At 44.7% G+C, this 24371-nt stretch overlaps 1 protein-coding gene across 2 annotated transcripts in view; it reads left to right on the top strand.

The window, feature by feature from the left end:
- Positions 1-24371, top strand: part of gipc3 (GIPC PDZ domain containing family, member 3) — a 36266-nt gene that overhangs the window by 9709 nt on the left and 2186 nt on the right. For both annotated transcript variants that reach the window (XM_014149793.2, XM_014149792.2), the window contains exons 3-5: positions 144-324; positions 19275-19384; positions 21785-21866. In XM_014149793.2, coding sequence (XP_014005268.1) covers positions 144-324; positions 19275-19384; positions 21785-21866 — 373 coding nt within the window. The remainder of the gene's footprint in view (positions 1-143; positions 325-19274; positions 19385-21784; positions 21867-24371) is intronic.

The raw sequence follows: 24371 nt of genomic DNA, 5'->3' as shown, positions 1-24371 counted from the left end.
ATCAGCATTCAGGGTTCGAACCACTCAGGTTATAATGATGAAAATGTAGTAGTGTAGCCTAGATACTTAACAAGATGTCAACAATTAATAGGATTAGGTAGATGGACTACATCCTACCCAGACCCTGTCTGTTTCTTCTGCAGAGGATAAAGGAAGATAGCACCATTGACCAGCTCAAGACTGTATGCGTGGGCGATCACATTGAGGCCATCAATGACCAGAGCATTGTCGGGTGTCGGCACTATGAAGTAGCTAAGATGCTAAAGGAGCAACCAAGGGGAACACCCTTCACACTACGTTTGGTAGGGCCCAAGAAAGCCTTTGGTGAGTAACTAATTCATAGGATGTTGTTGAGGTAACAGTTTCATCCGAGGCAATACTCATTCATTGATTATTTGAAGGATCTTTTATGATTTAGAATTTTTGGGGGGGAGGGGTAGATCAGTTTTAATATTGCGGATAAATTGTAGCTACCATCAATGTACTTGTCTGCATCATTTCCAATCCCCCATATATTTTTGGGGTAAATATATACAGTACCAGTCAAAAGTTTGGACACACCTACTCATTCAATGGTTTATTTTTTTTAAACAATTTTCTACATTGTAGAATAATAGCGACAACATCAAAACTATGAAATAACAGTTATGGGATCATGTAGTAACCAAAAAATTGTTAAACACATCATAATATATTTTATATTTGAGATTCTTCAAAGTAGCCACCTTGATGACAGCTTTGCACACGCTTGGCATTCTCTCAACCAGCTTCACCTGGAATACATTTCAAACAGTCTTAAAGGTGTTCCCACATATGCTGAGCACTTGTTGGCTGCTTTTCCTTTACTCTGTGGTCCAACTCATCCCAAACCATCTCAATTGGGTTGAGGTTAGGTGATTGTGGAGGCCAGGTCATCTGATGTAGCACTCCATCACTATCCTTCTTGGTCAAATAGCCCTTACACAGCCTGGAGGTGTTTTGGGTCATTGTGCTGTTGAAAAACAAACGATAGTTCCACTAAGCTCAAACCATCGTTGGCTTATCGTTGCAGAATGCTGTGGTTGCCATGCAGGTTAAGTGTGCCTTGAATTCTAAATAAATCACAGACAGTGCCACCAGCAAAGCACTCCCACACCATCACACCTCCTCCTCCGTGCTTCACGGTGGGAACCACACATGTGGAGATCATCCGTTCACCTACTCTGTGCCTCAAAGACAAAGCGGTTGGAACCAAAAATCATCAGACCAAAGGACAGATTTCCACCGGTCTAATGTCCATTGCTCGTGTTTTATGGTCCAAGCAAGTCTCTTCTTCTTTTTGGTGTCCTTTAGTAGTGGTTTCTTTGCAGGAATTCGACCATGAAGTCCTGAATCACGCAGTCTTCTCTGAACAGTTGATGTTGAGATGTGTCTGTTACTTGAACTCCAATTAGCTGGTTGATAATATGCTAAATGGCATATTATTACTAGTAGTTCCGGTTTCATTTTGTTTTTAATGAACAGCTGCAATACAGTTTATGCATATGGAGTTATAAGTACTGCAAAGACATCTTGACTCCACAGCATGAAGATAAAAAGTTGTCTGACTCTGGAGCTGTAACCTCTAATTCAGGGCTCTCCAACCCTGTTCCTGGAGCGCTACCATCCTGTAGAGTTTCTCTCCAACCCTGTTCCTGGAGCGCTACCATCCTGTAGAGTTTCTCTCCAACCCTGTTCCTGGAGCGCTACCATCCTGTAGAGTTTCTCTCCAACCCTGTTCCTGGAGTGCTACCATCCTGTAGGGTTTCTCTCCAACCCTGCTCCTGGAGCGCTACCATCCTGTAGAGTTTCTCTCCAACCCTGTTCTTGGAGAGCTACCATCCTGTAGGGTTTATCTCCAACCCTGTTCTTGGAGAGCTACCATCCTGTAGGGTTTCTCTCCAACCCTGTTCTTGGAGAGCTACCATCCTGTAGGGTTTCTCTCCAACCCTGTTCTTGGAGAGATACCATCCTGTAGGGTTTCTCTCCAACCCTGTTCCTGGAGAGCTACCATCCTGTAGGGTTTCTCTCCAACCCTGTTCTTGGAGAGCTACCATCCTGTAGGGTTTCTATCCAACCCTGTTCCTGGAGAGCTAGCATCCTGTAGGGTTTCTCTCCAACCCTGTTCTTGGACAGCTAGCATCCTGGAGGGTTTCTCTCCAACCCTGTTCTTGGAGAGCTACCATCCTGTAGGGTTTCTCTCCAACCCTGTTCTTGGAGAGATACCATTCTGTAGGGGTTCTCTCCAACCCTGTTCCTGGAGAGCTACCATCCTGTACGGTTTCTATCCAACCCTGTTCCTGGAGAGCTAGCATCCTGTAGGGTTTCTCTCCAACCCTGTTCCTGGAGAGCTACCATCCTGTAGAGTTTCTCTCCAACCCTGTTCTTGGAGAGCTACCATCCTGTAGGGTTTCTCTCCAACCCTGTTCTTGGAGAGATACCATTGTGTAGGGTTTCTCTCCAACCCTGTTCCTGGAGAGCTACCATCATGTAGGGTTTCTCTCCAACCCTGTTCTTGGAGAGCTACCATCCTGTAGGGTTTCTATCCAACCCTGTTCCTGGAGAGCTAGCATCCTGTAGGGTTTCTCTCCAACCCTGTTCTTGGAGAGCTAGCATCCTGTAGGGTTTCTCTCCAACCCTGTTCTTGGAGAGCTACCATCCTGTAGGGTTTCTCTCCAACCCTGTTCCTGGAGAGATACCATCCTGTGGGTTTCACTCCAACCCTGTTCTTGGAGAGCTAGCATCCTGTAGGGTTCTCTCCAACCCTGTTCTTTGAGAGCTATCATCCTGTAGGGTTTCTCTCCAACCCTGTTCTTGGAGAGCTAGCATCCTGTAGGGTTTCTCTCCAACCCTGTTCTTGGAGAGCTACCATCCTGTAGGATTTCTCTCCAACCCTGTTCCTGGAGAGATACCATCCTGTGGGTTTCACTCCAACCCTGTTCTTGGAGATCTAGCATCCTGTAGGGTTCTCTCCAACCCTGTTCTTGGAGAGCTAGCATCCTGTAGGGTTTCTCTCCAACCCTGTTCTTGGAGAGGTAGCATCCTGTAGGGTTTCTCTCCAACCCTGTTCTTGGAGAGATACCATTCTGTAGGGGTTCAATCCAACCATGTTCTTGGAGAGCTACCATCCTGTAGGGTTTCTCTCCAACCCTGTTCTTGGAGAGCTACCATCCTGTAGGGTTTCTCTCCAACCCTGTTCCTGGAGAGCTAACATCCTGTAGAGTTTCTCTCCAACCCTGTTCTTGGAGAGCTACCATCCTGTAGGGTTTCTCTCCAACCCTGTTCTTGGAGAGATACCATTCTGTAGGGTTTCTCTCCAACCCTGTTCCTGGAGAGCTACCATCCTGTAGGGTTTTTCTCCAACCCTGTTCTTGGAGAGCTACCATCCTGTAGGGTTTCTATCCAACCCTGTTCCTGGAGAGCTAGCATCCTGTAGGGTTTCTCTCCAACCCTGTTCTTGGAGAGCTACCATCCTGTAGGGTTTCTCTCCAACCCTGTTCCTGGAGAGATACCATCCTGTGGGTTTCTCTCCAACCTGTTCCTGAAAAACTAGCATCCTGTAGGGTTTCTCTCCAACCCTGTTCTTGGAGAGCTACCGTCCTGTAGGGTTTTTCTCCAACCCTGTTCTTGGAGAGCTACCATCCTGTAGGGTTCCTGGTCATGGAGAGATACCATCCTGTAGGGTTTCTCTCCAACCCTGTTCTTGGAGAGCTACCATCCTGTAGGGGTTCTCTCCAACCCTAATCTAGCACACCTGATTCTAATAATTAGCTGGTTGATAAACTGAATAAGGTTAGTTCCAACTGGGGTTGGATCTAAAACCTACAGAAGGGTAGTTTTCCAGGAACAGGGTTGGAGAGCCCTGCCAGCACCCTCCCCTGGTCAGAAAACAGATTTACAATCCCTCTGACATTCACCCTAGACCTGCTATCAGGAGGTTATGAACACTGAACTAAAATGTACCCCATGGATCTTGAAAAAACATACTTCACTTTTTAACTACATTTACTGATAAATGAGCTAATGGGAAAATGGTTTCATAATCATTCACAGGGGAAATGCCTCTGGAGCCAACACTTGATTGCAGTAAATGACTACTCCTTATCAACATCTGTCCAGAGAGGGAAAAAAACCCTGAAGCCATGCTATGACTTCCTGTGAACAATCAGTAACACTCAATTACTCTGTCAGAGTAAACACATCACATATCAAAGATAAAAATAGTTATGAAACATAATTACTGTAAGGTAAACTTGAACTTGTTGCAATGTGCAACTGTATTTATTTGTATGCCCATTGCTAAAATGCTGTGAGAAGTATGCCTAGTAATGCTGTATTTAGTCCTGAAATTAAAATGTTGGGATACATTTAGAGTGTTGGAGAGTGTACAGTGCATTCGGAAAGTATTCAGACCACTTGACTTAAAAAAAAAAAATTACGTTACAGCCTTATTTTTAAAAATGTTATATTATATTTAACCTTTATTTAACTAGGCAAGTCAGTTAAGAACAAATTCTTATTTACAATGACGGCCTACCAAAAGGCAAAGGCCTCCTAAATACAATATAAATATAGGACGAAACACACATCACAACAAGAGAGACAACACAACACTACATAAAGAGAGACCTAAGACAACATAGCAAGGCAGCAACACATGACAACAACATGGTAGCAACACAACATGGCAGCAGCACAACATGGTAGCAGCACAAAACATGGTACAAACATTATTGGGCACAGACAACAGGACAAAGGGCAAGAATGTAGAGACAACAATACATCCCGCGAAGCAGCCACAACTGTCAGTAAGAGTGTCCATGATTGAGTCTTTGAATGAAGAGATGGAGATAAAACTGTACAGTTTGAGTGTTTTTTGCAGATCGTTCCAGTCGCTAGCTGCAGCGAACTGAAAAGAGGAGCGACCCAGAGATGTGTGCTTTGGGAACCTTTAACAGAATGTGACTGGCAGAACTATTGTTGTATCTGGAGGATAAGGGCTGCAGTAGGTATCTCAGATGGGGGGAGTGAGGCCTAAGAGGGTTTTATAAATAAGCATCAACCAGTGGGTCTTGCGACAGGTATACAGAGATGACCAGTTTACAGAGAAGTATAGAGTGCATTGATGTGTCCTGTAAGGAGCATTGGTGGCAAATCTGATGGCCGAATGGTAAAGAACATCTAGGCGCTCGAGAGCACCCTTACCAGCCAATCTATAAATTACGTCTCCGTAATCTAGCATGGGTAGGATGGTCATCTGAATCAGGGTTAGTTTGGCAGCTGGGGTAAAAGAGGAGCGATTATGATAAAGGAAACCAAGTCTAGATGTAACCTTAGCCTGCAGCTTTGATATGTGCTGAGAGAAGGACAGTGTACCGTCTAGCCATACTCCCAAGTACTTGTATGAGGTGACTACCTCAAGCTCTAAACCCTCAGAGGTAGTAATCACACCTGTGGGGATAGGGGCATTCTTCTTACCAAACCACATGACTTATGTTTCGTGAGGTGTTCAGAACAAGGTTAAGGGCAAAGAAAGCGTGTTGGACACTAAGAAAGCTTAGTTGTATAGCGTTTTACTCAAAATCCGGAGAAGGGCCCCCTGAGTATAAGACTGTGCCATCTACATATAAATGGATGAGAGAGCTTCCTACTGCCTGTGCTATGTTGTTGATGTAAATTGAGAAGAGTGTGGGGCCTAGGAACAGATGGCTGAGCAGATGTTTTGACTTTATGCACTGCACTCTTTGAGAGAGGTAGTTAGCAAACCAGGCCAAAGGTCCCTCAGAGACACCAATACTCCTTAGCCGGGCCCACAAGAATGGAATGGTCTACTGTATCAAAAGCTTTGGCCAAGTCAATAAAAATAGCAGCACAACATTGCTTAGCCTGTTGGGGATAGGGGGCAGTATTTGCACGGCCGAATAAAAACGTACCCGATTTAATCTGGTTACTACTCCTGCCCAGTAACTAGAATATGCATATAATTGTTTGATTTGGATAGAAAACACCCTAATGTTTCTGAAACTGTTTGAATGGTGTCTGTGAGTATAACAGAACTCATTTGGCAGGCCAAAACCTGAGAAGATTCCAAACAGGAAGCGCTCTCTCTGACTATTTCTTGGCCTTCTTGATCATCTCTAACCAAAACAGGGGATCTCTGGCATTACGTGACATTTTCTAACGCTCCCATAGGCTCTCAGAAGGCGCCAGAACGATGAATGGTGGCTTTGCAGGCCATGGCTGAAAAACATTAGCGCATTTGGTAAGTGGTCGATCTGAGGACAATGAGACTGGAGGCGCGTGCACGAGCCGACACCATGTTTACTTTCTCTCTCTTTGAACGAAAACAACGACTCCCGGTCGGAATATTACCGCTTTTTTACGAGAAAAATAGCATAAAAATTGATTTTAAACAGCGTTTGACATGCTTCGAAGTACGGTAATGGAATATTTTGAAATTTGTTGTCACGAAACTCGTCGGGCGCATCACCCTTATTTACCCTTTGGATAGTGTCTTGAACGCACGAACAAAACGCCGCTATTTGGATATAACTATGGATTATTTGGAACCAAACCAACATTTGTTATTGAAGTAGAAGTCCTGGGAGTGCATTCTGACGAAGAACAGCAAAGGTAATCAAACTTTTCTAATAGTAAATCGGAGTTTGGTGAGTACCACACTTGGTGGGTGTCAAAATAGCTAGCCTGTGATGGCCGGGCTATCTACTCAGAATATTGCAAAATGTGCTTTCACCGAAAAGCTATTTTAAAATCGGACATAGCGAGTGCATAAAGGAGTTCTGTATCTATAATTCTTAAAATAATTGTTATGTTTTTTGTGAACGTTTATCGTGAGTAATTTAGTAAATTCACCGAAAGTGTTCGGTGGGAATGCTAGTCACATGCTAGTCACATGCTAATGTAAAAAGCTGTTTTTTGATATAAATATGAACTTGATTGAACAAAACATGCATGTATTGTATAACTAATGTCCTAGGATTGTCATCTGATGAAGATCATCAAAGGTTAGTGCTGCATTTAGCTGTGGTTTGGGTTTATGTGACATTATATGCTAGCTTGAAAAATGGGTGTCTGATTATTTCTGGCTGGGTACTCTGCTGACATAATCTAATGTTTTGCTTTCGTTGTAAAGCCTTTTTGAAATCGGACAGTGTGGTTAGATTAACGAGAGTCTTGTCTTTAAAATGGTGTAAAATAGTCATATGTTTGAGAAATTGAAGTAATAGCATTTCTAAGGTATTTGAATATCGCGCCATGGGATTACACTGGCTGTTGAGTAGGTGCGTCCCACTGGCCCAGAGAGGTTAGAAACAAGGGCAATGATGACATCATTGAGGACCTTTTAAGGCTGCAGTGACACATCCATAACCTGAGTGGAAACCAGATTGCATACCAGAGAGAATACTATAGACATCAAAAAAGCCTGTCAGTTGATTATTGACAAGTTTTTCCAACACTTTTGATAAACAGTGCAAAATAGAAATTGGCCTATAACAGTTAGGATCAGCTTGATCTCTCCCTTTAAATAAAAGACGCACCGTGGCTGCCTTCCAAGCAATGGGAACCTCCTCACAGAGGATCAAAAAGCACCTATCATCGCCAAGCCAATCTCCGGTTACAAAGGTCAGAGATAGGCTTGGCGTTGATAGGGGTAGCAACCTTAAAGAAGAAAGGTTCAACACCATCTGACCCAGATGTTTTTTTGGTGGTCAAGTTTAAGGAGCTCCTTTAGCACCTCGGACTCAGTGAATGCCTGCAGGGAGAGACTTTGTAGTGGGGAAGGAGAAAAAGAGGGAGGAGCATTGGGGTTAGTCGCATTAGAAGGGTTGGGAGATGAAGAAATGTTGGACGGGTAAGGAGGCATGGCTGAGTCAAATAGGAATCCTCAAACTATGGCCCTAAAGGGTTTAACCTGTCTGGGCTAGGGGGCAGTATTTTCACGGCCGGATGAAAAACGTACCCAATTTAAACAGGTTGCTACTCTGGCCCAGAAACTAGAATATGCATATTATTAGTATATTTGGATAGAAAACACTCTGAAGTTTCTAAAACTGTTTGAATGGTGTCTGTGAGTATAACAGAACTCATATGGCAGGCAAAAACCTGAGAAAAATCCAAGCAGGAAGTGGAAAGTCTGAGAATTGTAGTTCTTCTTTTGATTCTCTATCGAAGCTACAGTGTCTGTGGGGTGACATTGCACTTCCTAAGGCTTCCATTGGCTGTCTAAAGCCTTCAGAAAGTGGTTTGAGCATTCACCTGTCACTGGGCAGATAATAGGAGCTCAGTTTCTGAGTGGACTGCCTGGCAACAAAGGGATTGGATATGCGCGAGCACGCCGTTCCTTCTTTTTCTTCTTGAATTAATATGCTATTGTCCGGTTGGAATATTATCGCAATTTTACGTTAAAAATACCATAAAGATTGATTTTAAACAGCGTTTGACATGCTTCTAAGTACGGTAATGGAACATTTTGACTTTTTGTCTCTCGTTCCACGCTCGCGCGTTATGCCTTTGGATAAGTGATCTGTACGCACTAACAAAACGGACGTATTTGTACAAAAATATGGATTATTTCGAACAAAAACAAAATTTCTTGTGGAAGTAGCAGTACTGGGAGTGCATTCTGACGAAGGTCAGCAAAGGTAAGAGAATATTTCTAATACTAATTCTGAGTTTAGGTTGCCCCAAACTTGGCGGGTGTCTGAATAGCTCACCGTGATGGCTGAGCTATGTACTCAGAATATTGAAAAATGTGCTTTCTCTGTAAAGATTTTAAAGATATTAAAATCTGACACAGCGGTTGCATCCAGGGGTAGTCTATCTATAATTCTTTAAATAATTGTTAGATATTTTGTCAACGTTTATGATGAGTATTTTTGTAAATTGATGTGCACATTCACCGGACGTTTTGGTGGGAATACATTTTCTGAACATCACGCGCCAATGTAAAATGCTGTTTTTGGATATAAATATGAACTTTATCGAACAAAACATACATGTATTGTGTAACATAATGTCCTAGGAGTGTCATCTGATGAAGATCGTCAAAGGTTAGTGCTTCATTTAGCTGTGTTTTGGGTTTTATTGACACATGTCCTTGCTTGGAAAATGGATGTGTGATTATTTTTGTCTATGTACTCTCCTAACATAATCTAATGTTTTGCTTTCGCTGTAAAGCCTTTTTGAAATCGGACAATGTGGTTACATCAAGGAGAAGTGGCCCTGTGTGGCTCAGTTGGTAAAGCATGGTGTTTGCAACGCCAGGGTTGTGGGGTCGATTCCCACGGGGGACCAGTACGGAAAAAAATTGATGAAATGTATGTCTTCCCTACTGTAAGTCGCTCTGGAAAAAAATGTCTGCTAAATGACTAAAATGAAAAAAAATGTAAGGGTATCTTTAAAATGGTGTAAAATAGTTGTATGTTTGAGAAAGTTGAATTATGACATTTTGTTGTTTTTGAATTTGCCGCCCTGATATTTCACTGGCTGTGTCCTGCAGGTGGGACGCTAGCGTCCCACGTAGCCCATAGAAGTTAACAAAGATAAACCAAAACATTTCATTTCTAGCTCGAACCTAAAAATATCTTGATAGTGACACCCTAAAGACTCTGTCAGGTGCGCTAGTCCAGTGTCACTTTGATTATGCTTGCACATCATGGTTCATCAGCATCCCCTAACATCTAAAGAATAAGCTACAGACCAGCCAAAAAACAACTATTTATCTTGCAGGTGCACTTGACCAAATGCACTTGATCAAATGACCCCACCATGGTTGATAAACTGTTAGGTTCTAAATAAACTGAATTAAAAACTCACGGACAACTAGTAAATCTCAAACCAAGTTTATTCACCCACTGGGTCACACAGCTGTATAAGACAAAAACACATTTACGCAAGCACTGGTATTTAAACCGTCCTCCTATGCTGAGTCTCCTCCTTACACATCTGGACAGCCAATACATCTCTGTTGCTAAGCAGGAAGTTAAGTGATATGGGTAATAAACTGTTCCTTCATGTGACCTGACCTGACCTCGACCCCCATTCCTAAACAGCATGGAAAATTCCAGAAAAGGATGTCATGGCTTTAGAAGCTTCTGTTAGGCTAATTGACATCATTTGAGTAAATTGGAGGTGTACCTGTGGATGTATTTCAAGGCCTACCTTCAAACTCAGTGCCTCTTTGCTTGACATCATGGGAAAATCAAAAGAAATCAGCCAAGACACCAGAAAAAATTGTAGACCTTCACAAGTCTGGTTCATCCTTGGGAGCAATTTCCAAATGCCTTAAGGTACCACGTTCATCTGTAAAAACAATAGTACGCAAGTATAAACACCATGGGACCACGCAACCGTCATACCGCTCAGGAAGGAGACGCTTTCTGTCTCCTACAGATGAACGGACTTTGATGCGAAAAGTGCAAATCAATCCCAGAACAACAGCAAAGGACTTCCTCCAGCAAAGGATGCTGGAGGAAACAGGTACAAAAGTATCTATATCCACAGTAGAACGAGTACTATATCGACATAACCTGAAAGGCCGCTCAGCAAGGAAGAAGCCACTGCTCCAAAACTGCCACCATTAAAAAGCCAGACTACGGTTTGCAACTGCACATTGGGAAAAATATCGTATTTTTTGGAGAAATGTGGCCAAACAGTTTCTGTAATATAATAATGACCATCGCTATGTTTGGAAGAAAAAGGGGGAGGCTTGCAAGCTGAAGAACACCATCCCAACTGTGAAGCACGGGGGTGGCAGCATCATGTTGTGGGGGTGCTTTGCTACAGGAGGGACTGGTGCGCTTCACAAAATAGATGGCATCATGAGGGAGGAAAATTATATGGATATATTGAAGCAGCAACTCAAGACATCAGTCAGGAAGTTTAAGCTTGGTCGCAAATGGGTCTTCCAAATGGACAATAACCCCAAGCATACTTCCAAAGTTGTGGCAAAATGGCTTAAGGACAACCAAGTCAAGGTATGAGGCAGCATCATGTTGTGGTCGTGCTTTGCTGCAGGAGGGACTGGTGCCCTTCTCAAAACAGATGGCATCATGAGGGATGAAAAGTCAAGGTAGGTGGCAGCATCATATTGTGGCCATCAAAAAACCCTGACCTCAATCCTATAGAAAATTTGTGGGCATAACTGAAAAGCGTGTACAAGCAAGGAGGCCTACAAACCTGACTCAGTTACACCAGCTCTGTCAGAAGGAATGGGCCAAAATTCACCCAACTTATTGTGGGAAGCTTGTAGAAGGCTACCCGAAACGTTTGACCCAAGTTAAACAATTTAAAGACAATGCTACCAAATATTAGTTGAGTATATGTAAACTTCTGACCCATGTGATGAAAGAAATAAAAGCTAAAAATAAATCATTCTCTCTACTATTATTCTGACATTTCACATTCTTAAAATAAAGTGTTGATCCTAACTGACCTAAAACAGGGAATTTTTACTAGGATTAAATGTCAGGAATTGTGAAAAACTGATTTTTAATTGGCTAAGGTGTATGTAAACTTCCGACTTCAACTGTACATTCCTCCTACAGATAACCATTAACTTCTGGTGTCGCAAGTATTTCAAATTACAACCCAACAACTGAAACCAGACTGTGGTCCTTCTCCTCTCCATACCTCCATACCATAACTCCATACCTAATGTGACACCCTGATCTGTTTCACCTGTCTTTGTGCTTGTCTCCACCCCCCTCCAGGTGTCGCCCATCTTCCCCCATTATACCCAGTGCATTTATACCTGTGTTGTCTGCTGCCAGTTCGTCTTGTCTCGTCAAGCCTACCAGCGTGTTTTTTCCGTGCTCCTGTTTTTCCTAGTCTCTGTTTTCTAGCCCTCACTGTTCCGACCTATTTCTGCCTGCCCTGACACTAAGCCCGCCTGTTTGACCATTCAGCCTCCCCTGACCTCGAGCCTGCCTGCCGCACTGTACTTTTCGGACTCTGACCTGGTTAATAATGAACTTCTGCCTGTCCTTGACCTACCTGTTGCCTGCCCTTTGTATTTGAATAAATATCAGAGACTCAAACCATCTGCCTCCTGTGTCTGCATCTGGGTCTTGCCCTGTGTCGTTATAGTACGAACTGGACATGACTGACCCAGCAGACTCGGACTGGCTCCACAATGCTGTCTCCCTGCAGGGAGCCACCATTGAAAAGCATGAGGAGCTACTTCAGAATCTTATGGAAGGTCTCCATACCCTGGCGGGATGCCATGACCAGGATTTCAAAACGTTACTGGAGCAATTACTTGGAATATCTATCAGGCAGCGTGGCACAACGGAGACCTCCCGGACGCTCAGTAATCCTCCTGCCAGTAATGATTTTGTGCAGCCTACCCCGGCTTTCTGAGAACCCCACTTACCTCCTCCTGAGCGCTCTGTTGGGGACCCTGGAACCTACCGGGCGTTTCTTTCCCAGTGCTCCCTCATCTTTGAGCTGCAGCCCTCTTCGTTCTTATAGCGCTAATGTCTGGTAAAACGCCCTCCTGGGCTATGGTGGTTTGGGGGCAACAATCTGCCATTTGCCTTTGTTTGGAGGATTTCATGGCGACGGTGAGGAAGGTATTCTATTCTTCGGTGTCCGGGAGAGAGGCTTCCCGAAAGCTACTTTGATTACGTCAAGAACCCCGTAGTGTGGCAGACTATGCGGTAGACTTTTGCACGTTGGCCGCCGAGAGTGCCTGGAACCCGGAGTCTCTCTTCAATACTTTTCTTCATGGACTATCAGAGGAGATTAAAGACGAGCTCGCTGCTCAGGAGTTACCCCTATACCTCGACTCCCTCATAGCCTAAACTATAAGAACCCCGGAAGTCCCCGACGCCTGCATTTCCGAGAGGATCCGAAGTCACCTGAGTCCCCTCGGGAATCATCGGGAACGGGCGACTCGTTTTCTACTGTGCCTATGCAACAGGGCAGAGCTAGATTGTCGCTTCAGGAACGATTGCATAGGCTTAACTCCAACAGTTGCCTGTATTGTGGTGCTACAGGGCATTACAAATCCACATGTCCAGTCAAAGACCAGACTCATCAGTTTGGTGCGAGTACTATGGTGGGCATACTGGGAGTTTTCCAACTCCCATTACTCGTACTGTTATCCTGCTGTGGGGTGACCAGTCTAAATCTCTCCGGGTGCTCATTGACTGGGGCTGATGAGAGTTTTATGGATGCAAATCTGGTATCGGAGCTGGGTATCTCCACACAACTCCTCTCCGTTCCCATGGACGCCAGAGCACTGGACGGAATGCACCATTGGCAGGTTCAATCATAATACGGTGCCCATTAACCTGCGTGTGTCGGGCAATCACAGTGAGTCCATACAGCTTCTTCTCATTGAATCTCCCCATGTTCCTGTTTTGGGATTTTCATGGCTCCAGAGGCTCAACCCCGTTATTGACTGGACCACTGGTTCTATCCTGGGTTGGAGCCCGTTCTGCCACTCACATTGCCTTAAAGCGGCGCAGCCTGCCACGGGATGTCCTCCTGTGGGCTCTGGTAAAGCCTCGGAGTACCAGGACCTCCTGGAGGTTTTCATCAAGGCACGCACCACCTCCCTCCAACCGCACTGTCCCTACGATTGCGCTATTGATCTCCTCCCGGGCACATGGGTGGCTATATTCCCTGTCTGGCCCGGAGACCAAGGCCATAGAGGAGTACATTGAGGACTCTCTGTCTGCTGGGAGCATTTGCCCTTTTCCCTCCCCTGCCGGCAAGGGATTCTTCTTTGTGGAAAAAAAGGACAAGACCCTGCATCCATGTATTGACTATTGGGGCCCCAATGACATCACAGTTAAGAATCGTTACTTCTCTCCTCGGCTATCGAACCTCTCCAGGGGGCAACCATCTTTTCCAAGTTGGACTTTCGGAATGCCTACCACCTAGTTTGGATACACGAAGGAGACAAGTGGAAGATGGCACTATGAGTACCTGGTCATGCTGTTTGGACTCACCAGTGTTCCAGGCCCTGGTCAACGATGTGCTCCGTGACATGTTGAATCAATTTGTGTTTGTCTACCTCAACGACATTTTTGTTTTCTTCTCAGGAACACGTCCTCCATGCCTGACAAGTCCTTCAGCACCTCCTAGAGAACCAGTTGTTCATGAAAGCAGAGAAGTGCGAATTCCACCGCTCCACTATCTCCTTTCTGGCATACGTTATCGCTGAAGGGAATGTTCAGATGGATCGTGAAAATGATAGCGGTGATGGATTGGCCCCAACTCACATCCAGATTGCAGCTGCAAAGGTACCTAGGATTTGCTAATGTCTACCGGCGCTTCATTCGGAGCTACAGCACCCTGGCGGCTCCCCTCTGCACTCACCTCTCCCAAGGTGCCATTCACATGTTCCCCAGCTGTTGACAGGGTGTTTTTGGACCTTAAGCATCAGTTTACTACAGCCCCCATCCTCATCCATCCGGACCCGTCCCGTCAGTTCATGGTTGATGTCGACGCTTCTGATGTTGGAGTGGGGGCCGTCCTCTCCCAGCGGTCTGCCCAGGACCAAAATCTGCATCCCTGTGCCTTCCTGTCCTATCGTCTCAACCCTGCTGAGAGAAACTACGACGTAGGAAATTGGGAACTTCTGGAGGGTCGAGATTACATTTTTTTATTTTACCTTTATTTAACTAGGCAAGTCAGTTAAGAACAAATTCTTATTTTCAATGAGGGCCTAGGAACAGTGGGTTAACTGCCTTGTTCAGGGGCAGAACGACAGATTTGTACCTTGTCACCTCAGGGATTCAAACTTGCAACCTTTCGGTTACTAGTCCAACACGCTGGCTGGAAGGGGCGGAACATCCATTTTTGGTGTGGACCGACCATAAGAATTTAGAATATCTCTGCACCGCCAAGCGCCTTAACTCTAGACAGGCCAGTGGGGCTCTGTTATTCACCAGGTTCAACGTCACCATCTCTTACAGCCCAGGGTCCAAGAATGTGAAGCCGGACGCTCTCTCTCACCTGTATAGTTCCGCTGCCACACCTTCTGACTCTGAGACCATCCTCCCTACCTCATGTCTTGCTGCTACAGTTGTCTGATGTATCGAGAGCCTGATTCGCAAGGCACGATGTTCCTAGCCGGACCCTGGATAATCGGATGTTTGTCCCTGATTGGGCCCGGTCTCAGGTCCTGGAATGGGCTCATTCCTCCAAGCTCACCTGCCATCCGTGCTCCCGTCGAACGCTGGCCTTCCTCCGACAACGCTTCTGGTGGACCACTATGGTTCCTGACGTCTCAGCATTCGTTGCCACATGCAGTGTGTGCTCAGAATAAGACTCTGCGGCAAGCTCCGGCTGGCCTCCTTCAGTCACTTCCTGTTCCTCATCGCTCCTGGTCCCATATATCCCTGGATTTTGTCACTGAGCTTCCTCCATCTGACGGCAGCACCACTATCTTGACAGTAGTGGATAGGTTCTCTAAAGCCGCCCATTTGGGTTTCATCCCCTGTCCAACGGCCAGTCTTAGCATGCCAATCAAGACCTGGAGACGATGCTTAGGTGCCTCATCTCGACCAACCCCACCACCTGGAGCTGGCAACTTGTGTGGGTGGAGTACAACCAGAACAATCTTCCATGCTCGGCCACTGGGCTCTCGCCCTTCGAGTGCTCCATGGAGTATCAGCCCCCGCTCTTCCCAGAGCAAGAAGAGGTCAAAATATCCTCGGCCCATATGTTCGTCCGCCGCTGTCGGCGTACCTGGAATAGCGCTCGGTCTGCTCTTCTCAAGACCACCTCCAGGTATCGTCGACAAGCGGACCACCACCGGACTCCGGCTCCCTGCCGGCTGTCTACGCGAAACCTGCCCCTCCGGGTTGGAGTCCCGTAAACTTTCCCCCTGTTTTATTATTTATTTCCCCATCTCTAAAGTCCTTAGTCCCACTCCTGTTTGTCTTCTGTTGCTCGTATCTTCCGTATACATCCCACTTCATGTACCCTTGCCTCACAGCCCTTTGTCTCCTGTTTCCAGGCCAACCCCTCCTCCCCGTCTCATTGACGGCCTTCCGGCGTATACGGTGAGACGCCTCCTGAGTGTTCGACCTCGGGGTAGAGGTTTCTAGTACCTGGTTGACTGGGAGGGTAATGGCCCGGAGGAGAGGTGCTGGGTCCCAGCTAAGGACATCCTGGACCTGGCCCTCATCGACTTTCACCGCCAGCATCCCTGTCAACCAGGTATGCGCCCAGGTAGGACGCCAGGTGGCGCCCCTGGGGGGGAGTACTGTCACACCCTGATCTGTTTCACCTGTCTTTGTGCTTGTCTCTACCCCCCTCCAGGTGTCGCCCATCTTCCCCCTTTATCCCCAGTGCATTTATACCTGTGTCTGTTGCCAGTTTGTCTTGTCTCGTCAAGCCTACCAGTGTGTTTTTTCCCATGTTCCTGTTTTTCCTAGTCTCTGTTTTCTAGCCCTCCCTGTTCCGACCTTTTCTGCAAGTCCTGACGCTAAACCCGCCTGCCTGACCATTCAGCCTGCCCTGACCTCGCGCCTGCCCTGTACCTTTCGGACTCTGACCTGATTAATGAACTTCTGCCTGTCCTCGACCTGCCTATTGCCTGTCCCTTGTATTTTAATAAATATCAGAGACTCTAACCATCTGCCTCCTGTGTCTGCATCTGGGACTTGGCCTGTGTCGTTATAACCTAGCATCTAACAATATCATGTTCTGACAGATTGTAAACTCTCTGCATTACCCTCTCTCCCTCAGTAACATGAATAAGGATATTTCAAGTTTAGAACCCATCAAAACTAAGCAAACATGGATCCATGCACATCATATGAGGCTGCCAGTAAAATGTTTCCATTGTCTGTGGCAGTAAATGAGGGCTGTTAATAATTGAAGAGCCTTTACTTACCATTATAACATCGGCTAAATGGATGGTTGACTATGATGGATTATGTTTCATGCTTTATTACACTGCTGAGTGCACTCAGAACACCTCAGAGGACACATGAACTTAATCTGGTCATTTGTTGATTGATATGGAAAACAGTGATGCGAGGTCTGTGGCTAGGTAGGCCAGAGGTAAACTGTTACTGGAAAATATATGGAAATTCTTGTCAAAGATATGGATAAACTCTCTTACACTGATATAGCCCGTTACCTAACTTGTGAACAGTATGCTACATGGATAACTAAGTGTGGAATAGACTTTAAAGCTAACAATTTATGGTCAGCTGACATGACTTGTCAAAAAGTCAGCCTTTGTCCACCTTTGCTATAGTCTCTCTCATTCCACGATGTTGTATACAGATCTGGACAAAAACAATTGTGTCTGCCTTGTTTTGTTGACCAGAGTCACAACAGACAGGATGTGTGTGGTGCCTTGTTTTGCTGACCGGAATCATAACAGACAGGATGTGTGCGCCTTGTTTTGATGACCAGAGTCATAACAGACAGGAAGGAGCAAAGCAGGAAACTCTGATTAATTTCATATTACCCACAGCATTTCTCATAGAATCAGAGCAATTGTTCACCACCCAACACATGGACATCCTCACAGGTTACGCTGATCAGGGCGTTGGCGTTGTCATGTCAACTGGATCTAAGCTGGGAGAGATATTTTTGTGCTCATGAGAATTGTTGCGTGTACAGTTGAAGTCGGAAGTTTACATTCACTTAGGTTGGAGTCATTAAAACTAGTTTTTCAACCACTCCACAAATTTCTTGTTAACAAACTATAGTTTTGGCAAGTCGGTTAGGACATCAACTTTGTGCATGACACAAGTCATTTTTCCAACAATTGTTTACAAACAGATTATTTCACTTATAATTCACTTTATCACAATTCCAGTGGGTCAGAAGTTTACATACACTAAGTTGACTGTGCCTTTAAACAGCATGGAAAATTTCAGAAAATGATGTTATGGCTTTAGAAGCTTCTAATTGACATAATTTGAGTCAATTGGTGGTGTACCTGTGGATGTATTTCAAGGCCTACCTTCAAACTCAGTGCCTCTTTGCTTGACATCATGGGAAAATCAAAAGACATCAGCCAAAACCTCAGAAAAAAATTGTAGACCTCCACAAGTCTGGTTCATCCTTGGGAGCAATTTCCAAATGCCTGAAGGCACCACATTCATCTGTACAAACAATAGTACGCAAGTATAAACACCATGGGACCATGCAGCCGTCATACCGCTCAGGAAGGAGACGCGTTCTGTCTCCTAGAGATGAACGGACTTTGGTGCGAAAAGTGCGAATCAATCCCAGAACAACAGCAAAGGACCTTGTGAAGATGCTGGAGGAAACAGGTACAAAAGTATCTATATCCACAGTAAAACGAGTACTATATCGACATAACCTGAAAGGCCGCTCAGCAAGGAAGAAGCCAGTGCTCCAAAACTGCCACAAAAAAAGCATGGGGACAAAGATTGTACTTTTTGGAGAAATGTCCTCTGGTCTGATGAAACAAAAATAGAACTGTTTGGCCATAATGACCATCATTATGTTTGGAGGGAAAAGGGGGAGGCTTGCAACCCGAAGAACACCATCCCAACTGTGAAGCACAGGGGTGGCAGCATCATGTTGTGGGGGTGCTTTGCTGCAGGAGGGACTGGTGCACTTCACAAAATAGATGGCATCATGAGGGAGGAAAATGATGTGGATATATTGAAGCAACATCTCAAGACATCAGTCAGGAAGTTAAAGCTTGGTCGCAAATGGGTCTTCCAAATGGACAATGATGACAAGCATACTTCCAAAGTTGTGGCAAAATGGCTTAAGGACAACCAAGTCAAGGTATTGGAGTGGTCATCACAAAGCCCTGACCTCAATCCTATAGAAGATTTGTGGGCATAGCTGAAAAAGTGGTTGCGAGGAAGGAGGCCTACAAACCTGAATCAGTTACACCAGCTCTGTCTGGAGGAATGGACCAAAATTCACCCCACTTATTATGGGAAGCTTGTGGAAGGCTATCAGAAATGTTTGACCCAAGTTAAACAATTTGAAGGCAATGCTACCAAATACTAATTGAATTTATGTAAACTTCTGACCCACTGGGAATGTGATGAAAGAAATAAAAGCTGAAATAAATCATTCTCTCTACTACATTTCACATTCTTAAAATAAACTGTTGATCCTAACTGACCTAAGACAGGGAATTTTTACTAGGATTAAATGTCAGGAATTGTGAAAAACGGAGTTTAAATGTATTTGGCTAATGTGTATGTAAACTTCCGACTTCAACTGTATGTGTGTGTACTTGTGCGTGTGTGCGTTTGTGCATGTGTCAGATATGATCGGCATGAGGACCAGGGCACCCAAGTCGAGTGAGGGTAAGATGGTGAATGGGAAGGAGACCCTGCGTCTGCGCTCCAAGGGGTCAGCTACAGTCCAGGAAGTGGTGAGTTTCAATTCACACGTTCCACTGGCCAATGACCTTCTCTGTGACCGACTGGCCACCCCAGAGCAGCTTACGCACCCAGACATTCACAAACACACATGCACACAATGTCAACTCCAACAACACACACACACACACACACACACACACACACACACACACACACACACACACACACACACACACACACACCCTGGTGGTGGTCTAACTCTGTCGAATTCTTATCACAACAGTTTTGGCACACACATATTTATTTAACTAGGCAAGTCAGTTAAGAACAAATTCTTATTTACAATGACAGCCTACACCGGCCGAACCCGGACAACGCTGGGCCAATTGTACACCGTCCTATGGGACTCCTAATCATAGCCGGTTGTGATACAGCCTGGATTCAAACCAGGGTGTCTGTAGGGACACCTTTAGCACTGAGATGCAGTGTCTTAGACCGCTGCACCACTCGGGAGCCCTACTTGTGTGCGCGGGTGTGGATGTGTGTGTTTGTGTGCCCCCCCCCGTGTGAGCATGTAGTGGGGTGACACCCCCCAATCCTTTTGTTGACCCCACTATCAGTTAATGTTCTAGATTGTAACTCTAATTTACAGAACACAGCCAACAAGCTGTCAGGGTCAGTGGAGGCTGATGAACCTAAAAACCAAGGCTTGTCCAGAGTTAGAGTATTGCTAGATATAAAAAAGCCTAATACGTTTTCTGTACAGTATATGGTGAAATCACTGACACCACATACTATTCACAGACTATACACAATATATAATAGGGGTACGGAAAATGTATCTATTCAACACAAAATACTAAATACATCCCAACCTGTTATGATCGTATATCGAGACGTTTCATTTACCAGCCATGGGTCTGTAGCAGTGGGGGCTCCTCAGAGGAGGAAGGGGAGGACCATCTTTATAAGTGTATTTCATAAAATTTTAAATAGTAAAATATTTAAGTTATCCTTTGAAAATAAAACTATACTAAATATATTCACGTCACCAAAAAATGTATTAAAACACTGTCGAGTAGAGTATGCCAGAAGGCTAAACTAAAAACCTAGCCTCTATAAAATAAAAAGATGGGGGAGCCGCAAAAGTACTTCTGTGCTTCTGGGTGTTTATTTACATAGTGAATCCGGAAGAAAAACAACAGTACTGCCATCAAAAGTATTCATTATGGGGACAGCTGAAAACAATGCTGCCCCACCAACAGCTCAATCCAAAATGGCCCCCCCTTTGAACTGAGAGGCTCCTTTTCTAGGGGAAGCCCCTCCCATCAGAACATACCAAACACTAATTAATTAAGCAATTACCATCATCAAAGCCTACATTTTCCACTCAGCTAAACATCATGCATTATATTCATTGCACCTTTGCAATCCGTTTCTCATAATACAATATAACAATATAATACATTTACAATATCCCATCCCTACTGACATGGTGTCTTCCAATATGCCCACTGTTTTGCAATGCAATATTGCAAAACAGTAGCCTCAGCAGCACTCTGTAGGGTAGCACCATGGTGTAGCCGGAGGACAGCTAGCTTCCATCCTCCTCTGGGTACATTGACTTCAATATAAAACCTAGGAGGCTCATGGCTCTCATCCCCTTCCATAGACTTACACAGTAATTATGACAACTTCCAGAGGACGTCCTCCAACCTATCAGAGCTCTTGCAGCATGAACTGATATGTTGTCCACCCGATCAAAGGATCAGAGAATGAATCTAGTACTGAAAGCACAAGCTACAGCTTGCTAGCACTGCAGTGCATAAAATGTGTTGAGTAGTTGACTCAAAGAGAAAGACAATAGTTTAACAGTTTTGAACAAATTAATTTATTCAAAATTGAAGGTGAAGCAAGAGAGAGATTTAATTTGTTGCCACTGGGGCCCACCAGTGTAACTGCTAAACTGCTTGCTGCTGACTGTACACTGTGCTGCACAATTGTAATGGGTTTACTAACACGTTAGTTCTAGTAGCTATGTTAACTATGACTGACAAATTATGAAGGCTGTGTGTAGTGGTTAGCGGTCATGATATGAAGTTATTGATGTTACATTGAACTGGGTGAATGGAATATGAATGACAGTCATCCAATATGCTGTAATAGAAAAAAGTCCATGTTCATATTTTTTTTTTTTTATCATCCTCCCTCATCTTAAACGGCACCAACCGCCACTGGTCTGTAGTACACTTATGACAGTACATACATACCGAACACGTATGTACTGGTGGGCGACATACCTTTGACTTTTTTACAGGCAGAGGCCTGGCATGCGAGTGTAATGACTGTCTAGTGTCGATGTGCCAGTAATAATCTTGTAACTGTAGCATGATGTACTGCAGTACCCTTAAAATGCAGTTACCTAAACACACGTGCCTTCTCCCCACCAGCCGAATGAGTTTGAGGAGAGAGCCACCAAGAAAGTGGATGATCTACTGGAGAGCTACATGGGTATTCGAGACCTCGACTTAGGTAAGATGGCTGCTCATCTGAGACCGCCAGTTAGGTAAGATGGCTGCTCATCTGAGACCTCCAGTTAGGTATAATGGCTGCTCATCTGAGACCTCCAGTTGGGTAAGATGGCTGCTCACCTTCTTAAGAAAACAGAATTAGCTATAACCTTATAAGCCATTGACCTCGGGATTCGGGTTAGGGTTAAAGTTGGTCAAAATGGCCAAAGCAAAGATCTAGGGTCAGATTTGGGTTTTCGATTCTATTTGTGAACTATACATATGTAGGATCTTAATTTGATCACTCTTTAATTTTGCTAAGAATTTTCCTGCAATGCAGGACATGCAGAGGAGCTTTGTCATTTAGAGAAATTCACTGAAAACCCACACTAGCACACGATTATATGAACAATATTGCACTTTTCATGTAGCCTACTTTAAATGTTCAAATCCTGTTTTTGATGTGACAATATAAATAAAATTAAGATGCTACAGCTGTACGATGAAGTCTACAACTGCAATGGGAAAAACTCACCACAGTTGAAAGGAGACGGTTTTAGGCACATCCAACTTTCTCCAGCACAGATGCTGGAGAAAAATGTGAGCCGCTAAGCAACTAAAGGGACAATCTCCGCTCACTATTTACTGCTCCCACAAGATATTGTCATAAATACTGTAACAGCAGCAATAACAATCATACATTGAATTTACAACGCACTTTTCAATGAAAAAATATCTCAAAGTGCTTTAAAATAAATAAAAACAAGAGTAGACAGAGGACACAACTAGACAGGGACACTGAGACAAATTACACAGCTGACTCTACAACTAGACAGGGACACTGAGACAAATTACACAGCTGACTCTACAACTAGACAGGGACACTGAGACAAATTACACAGCTGACTCTACAACTAGACAGGGACACTGAGACAAATTACACAGCTGACTCTACAACCAGACAGGGACACTGACACAAAGAACACAGCTGACTCTACAACCAGACAGGGACACTGACACAAAGAACACAGCTGACTCTACAACTAGACAGGGACACCGACACAAAGAACACAGCTGACTCTACAACTAGACAGGGACACTGACACAAAGAGCACAGCTGACTCTACAACTAGACAGGGACACTGACACAAATAACACAGCGGACTCTACAACTAGACAGGGACACTGACACAAAGAACACAGCTGACTCTACAACTAGACAGGGACACTGACACAAAGAACACAGCTGACTCTACAACTAGACAGGGACACTGAGACAAATTACACAGCTGACTCTACAACCAGACAGGGACACTGACACAAAGAACACAGCTGACTCTACAACCAGACAGGGACACTGACACAAAGAACACAGCTGACTCTACAACTAGACAGGGACACTGACACAAAGAACACAGCTGACTCTACAACTAGACAGGGACACTGACACAAGGAACACAGCTGACTCTACAACTAGACAGGGACACTGACACAAAGAACACAGCTGACTCTACAACTAGACAGGGACACTGACACAAAGAACACAGCTGACTCTACAACCAGACAGGGACACTGACACAAAGAACACAGCTGACTCTACAACTAGACAGGCAGGGACACTGGTACAAAGAACACAGCTGACTCTACAACCAGACGGGAACACTGGCACAAAGAACACAGCTGACTCTACAACCAGACAGGCAGGGACACTGGTACAAAGAACACAGCTGACTCTACAACCAGACGGGAACACTGGCACAAAGAACACAGCTGACTCTACAACTAGACAGGCAGGGACACTGGTACAAAGAACACAGCTGACTCTACAACTAGACAGGCAGGGACACTGGTACAAAGAACACAGCTGACTCTACAACCAGACGGGAACACTGGCACAAAGAACACAGCTGACTCTACAACCAGACAGGCAGGGACACTGGTACAAAGAACACAGCTGACTTGGCAAACTAGACAGGGACACTGACACGAAGAACACATTTTTAAAGGAGCCTAGAGTCTGTGGTGCCTTCAGGCGGTCCGGGAGTGCGTTCCTGAGGCGGAGGGTTGGTCAAGTAGAAAGCTAGATCCCCCGCTTGGTCCTGGGGACATTGAAGAGCAGGTTATCACTCGATCTTAGGTTGCTGATAAAAAAATCCTTCATACCAAAAGACATCTGTTGGAGAGTCAGACACTATACAGAGCAACCCAACATCTTAAAGGTTGCATACCAGAGACATGAGTTAGCTGTTTTCCATGAGCGCCAAGTAAAAAATACCTATTACCTTTAGATCCTAATCTATATAGATGTTGCAGTGCTTTTTGGTGTTTTGATACTTTTCCCTAGGAGCCTTTCTTCTTCTTGGCAGTAAGACATATCAGAGGGAATTGGAGGACTCTTAAGTCTGGAAAAGAGAAGAGGTTGCCTCTAATCATAAACCAGTAAACATGTGCCAGGCTTGTATGAAACACTCAGTTGAATAATGTGTCATTAAATATAAACAGATTTTTTTCTATTTGACTTCCAGTA

This window comes from Salmo salar, chromosome ssa16 (assembly GCF_905237065.1).
Source record: "Salmo salar chromosome ssa16, Ssal_v3.1, whole genome shotgun sequence".
NCBI classification, from domain to species: domain Eukaryota; kingdom Metazoa; phylum Chordata; class Actinopteri; order Salmoniformes; family Salmonidae; genus Salmo; species Salmo salar.
The sequence above is the reverse complement of the archived record's forward strand: the minus strand, read 5'-3'. Positions and strand labels throughout refer to the sequence as shown.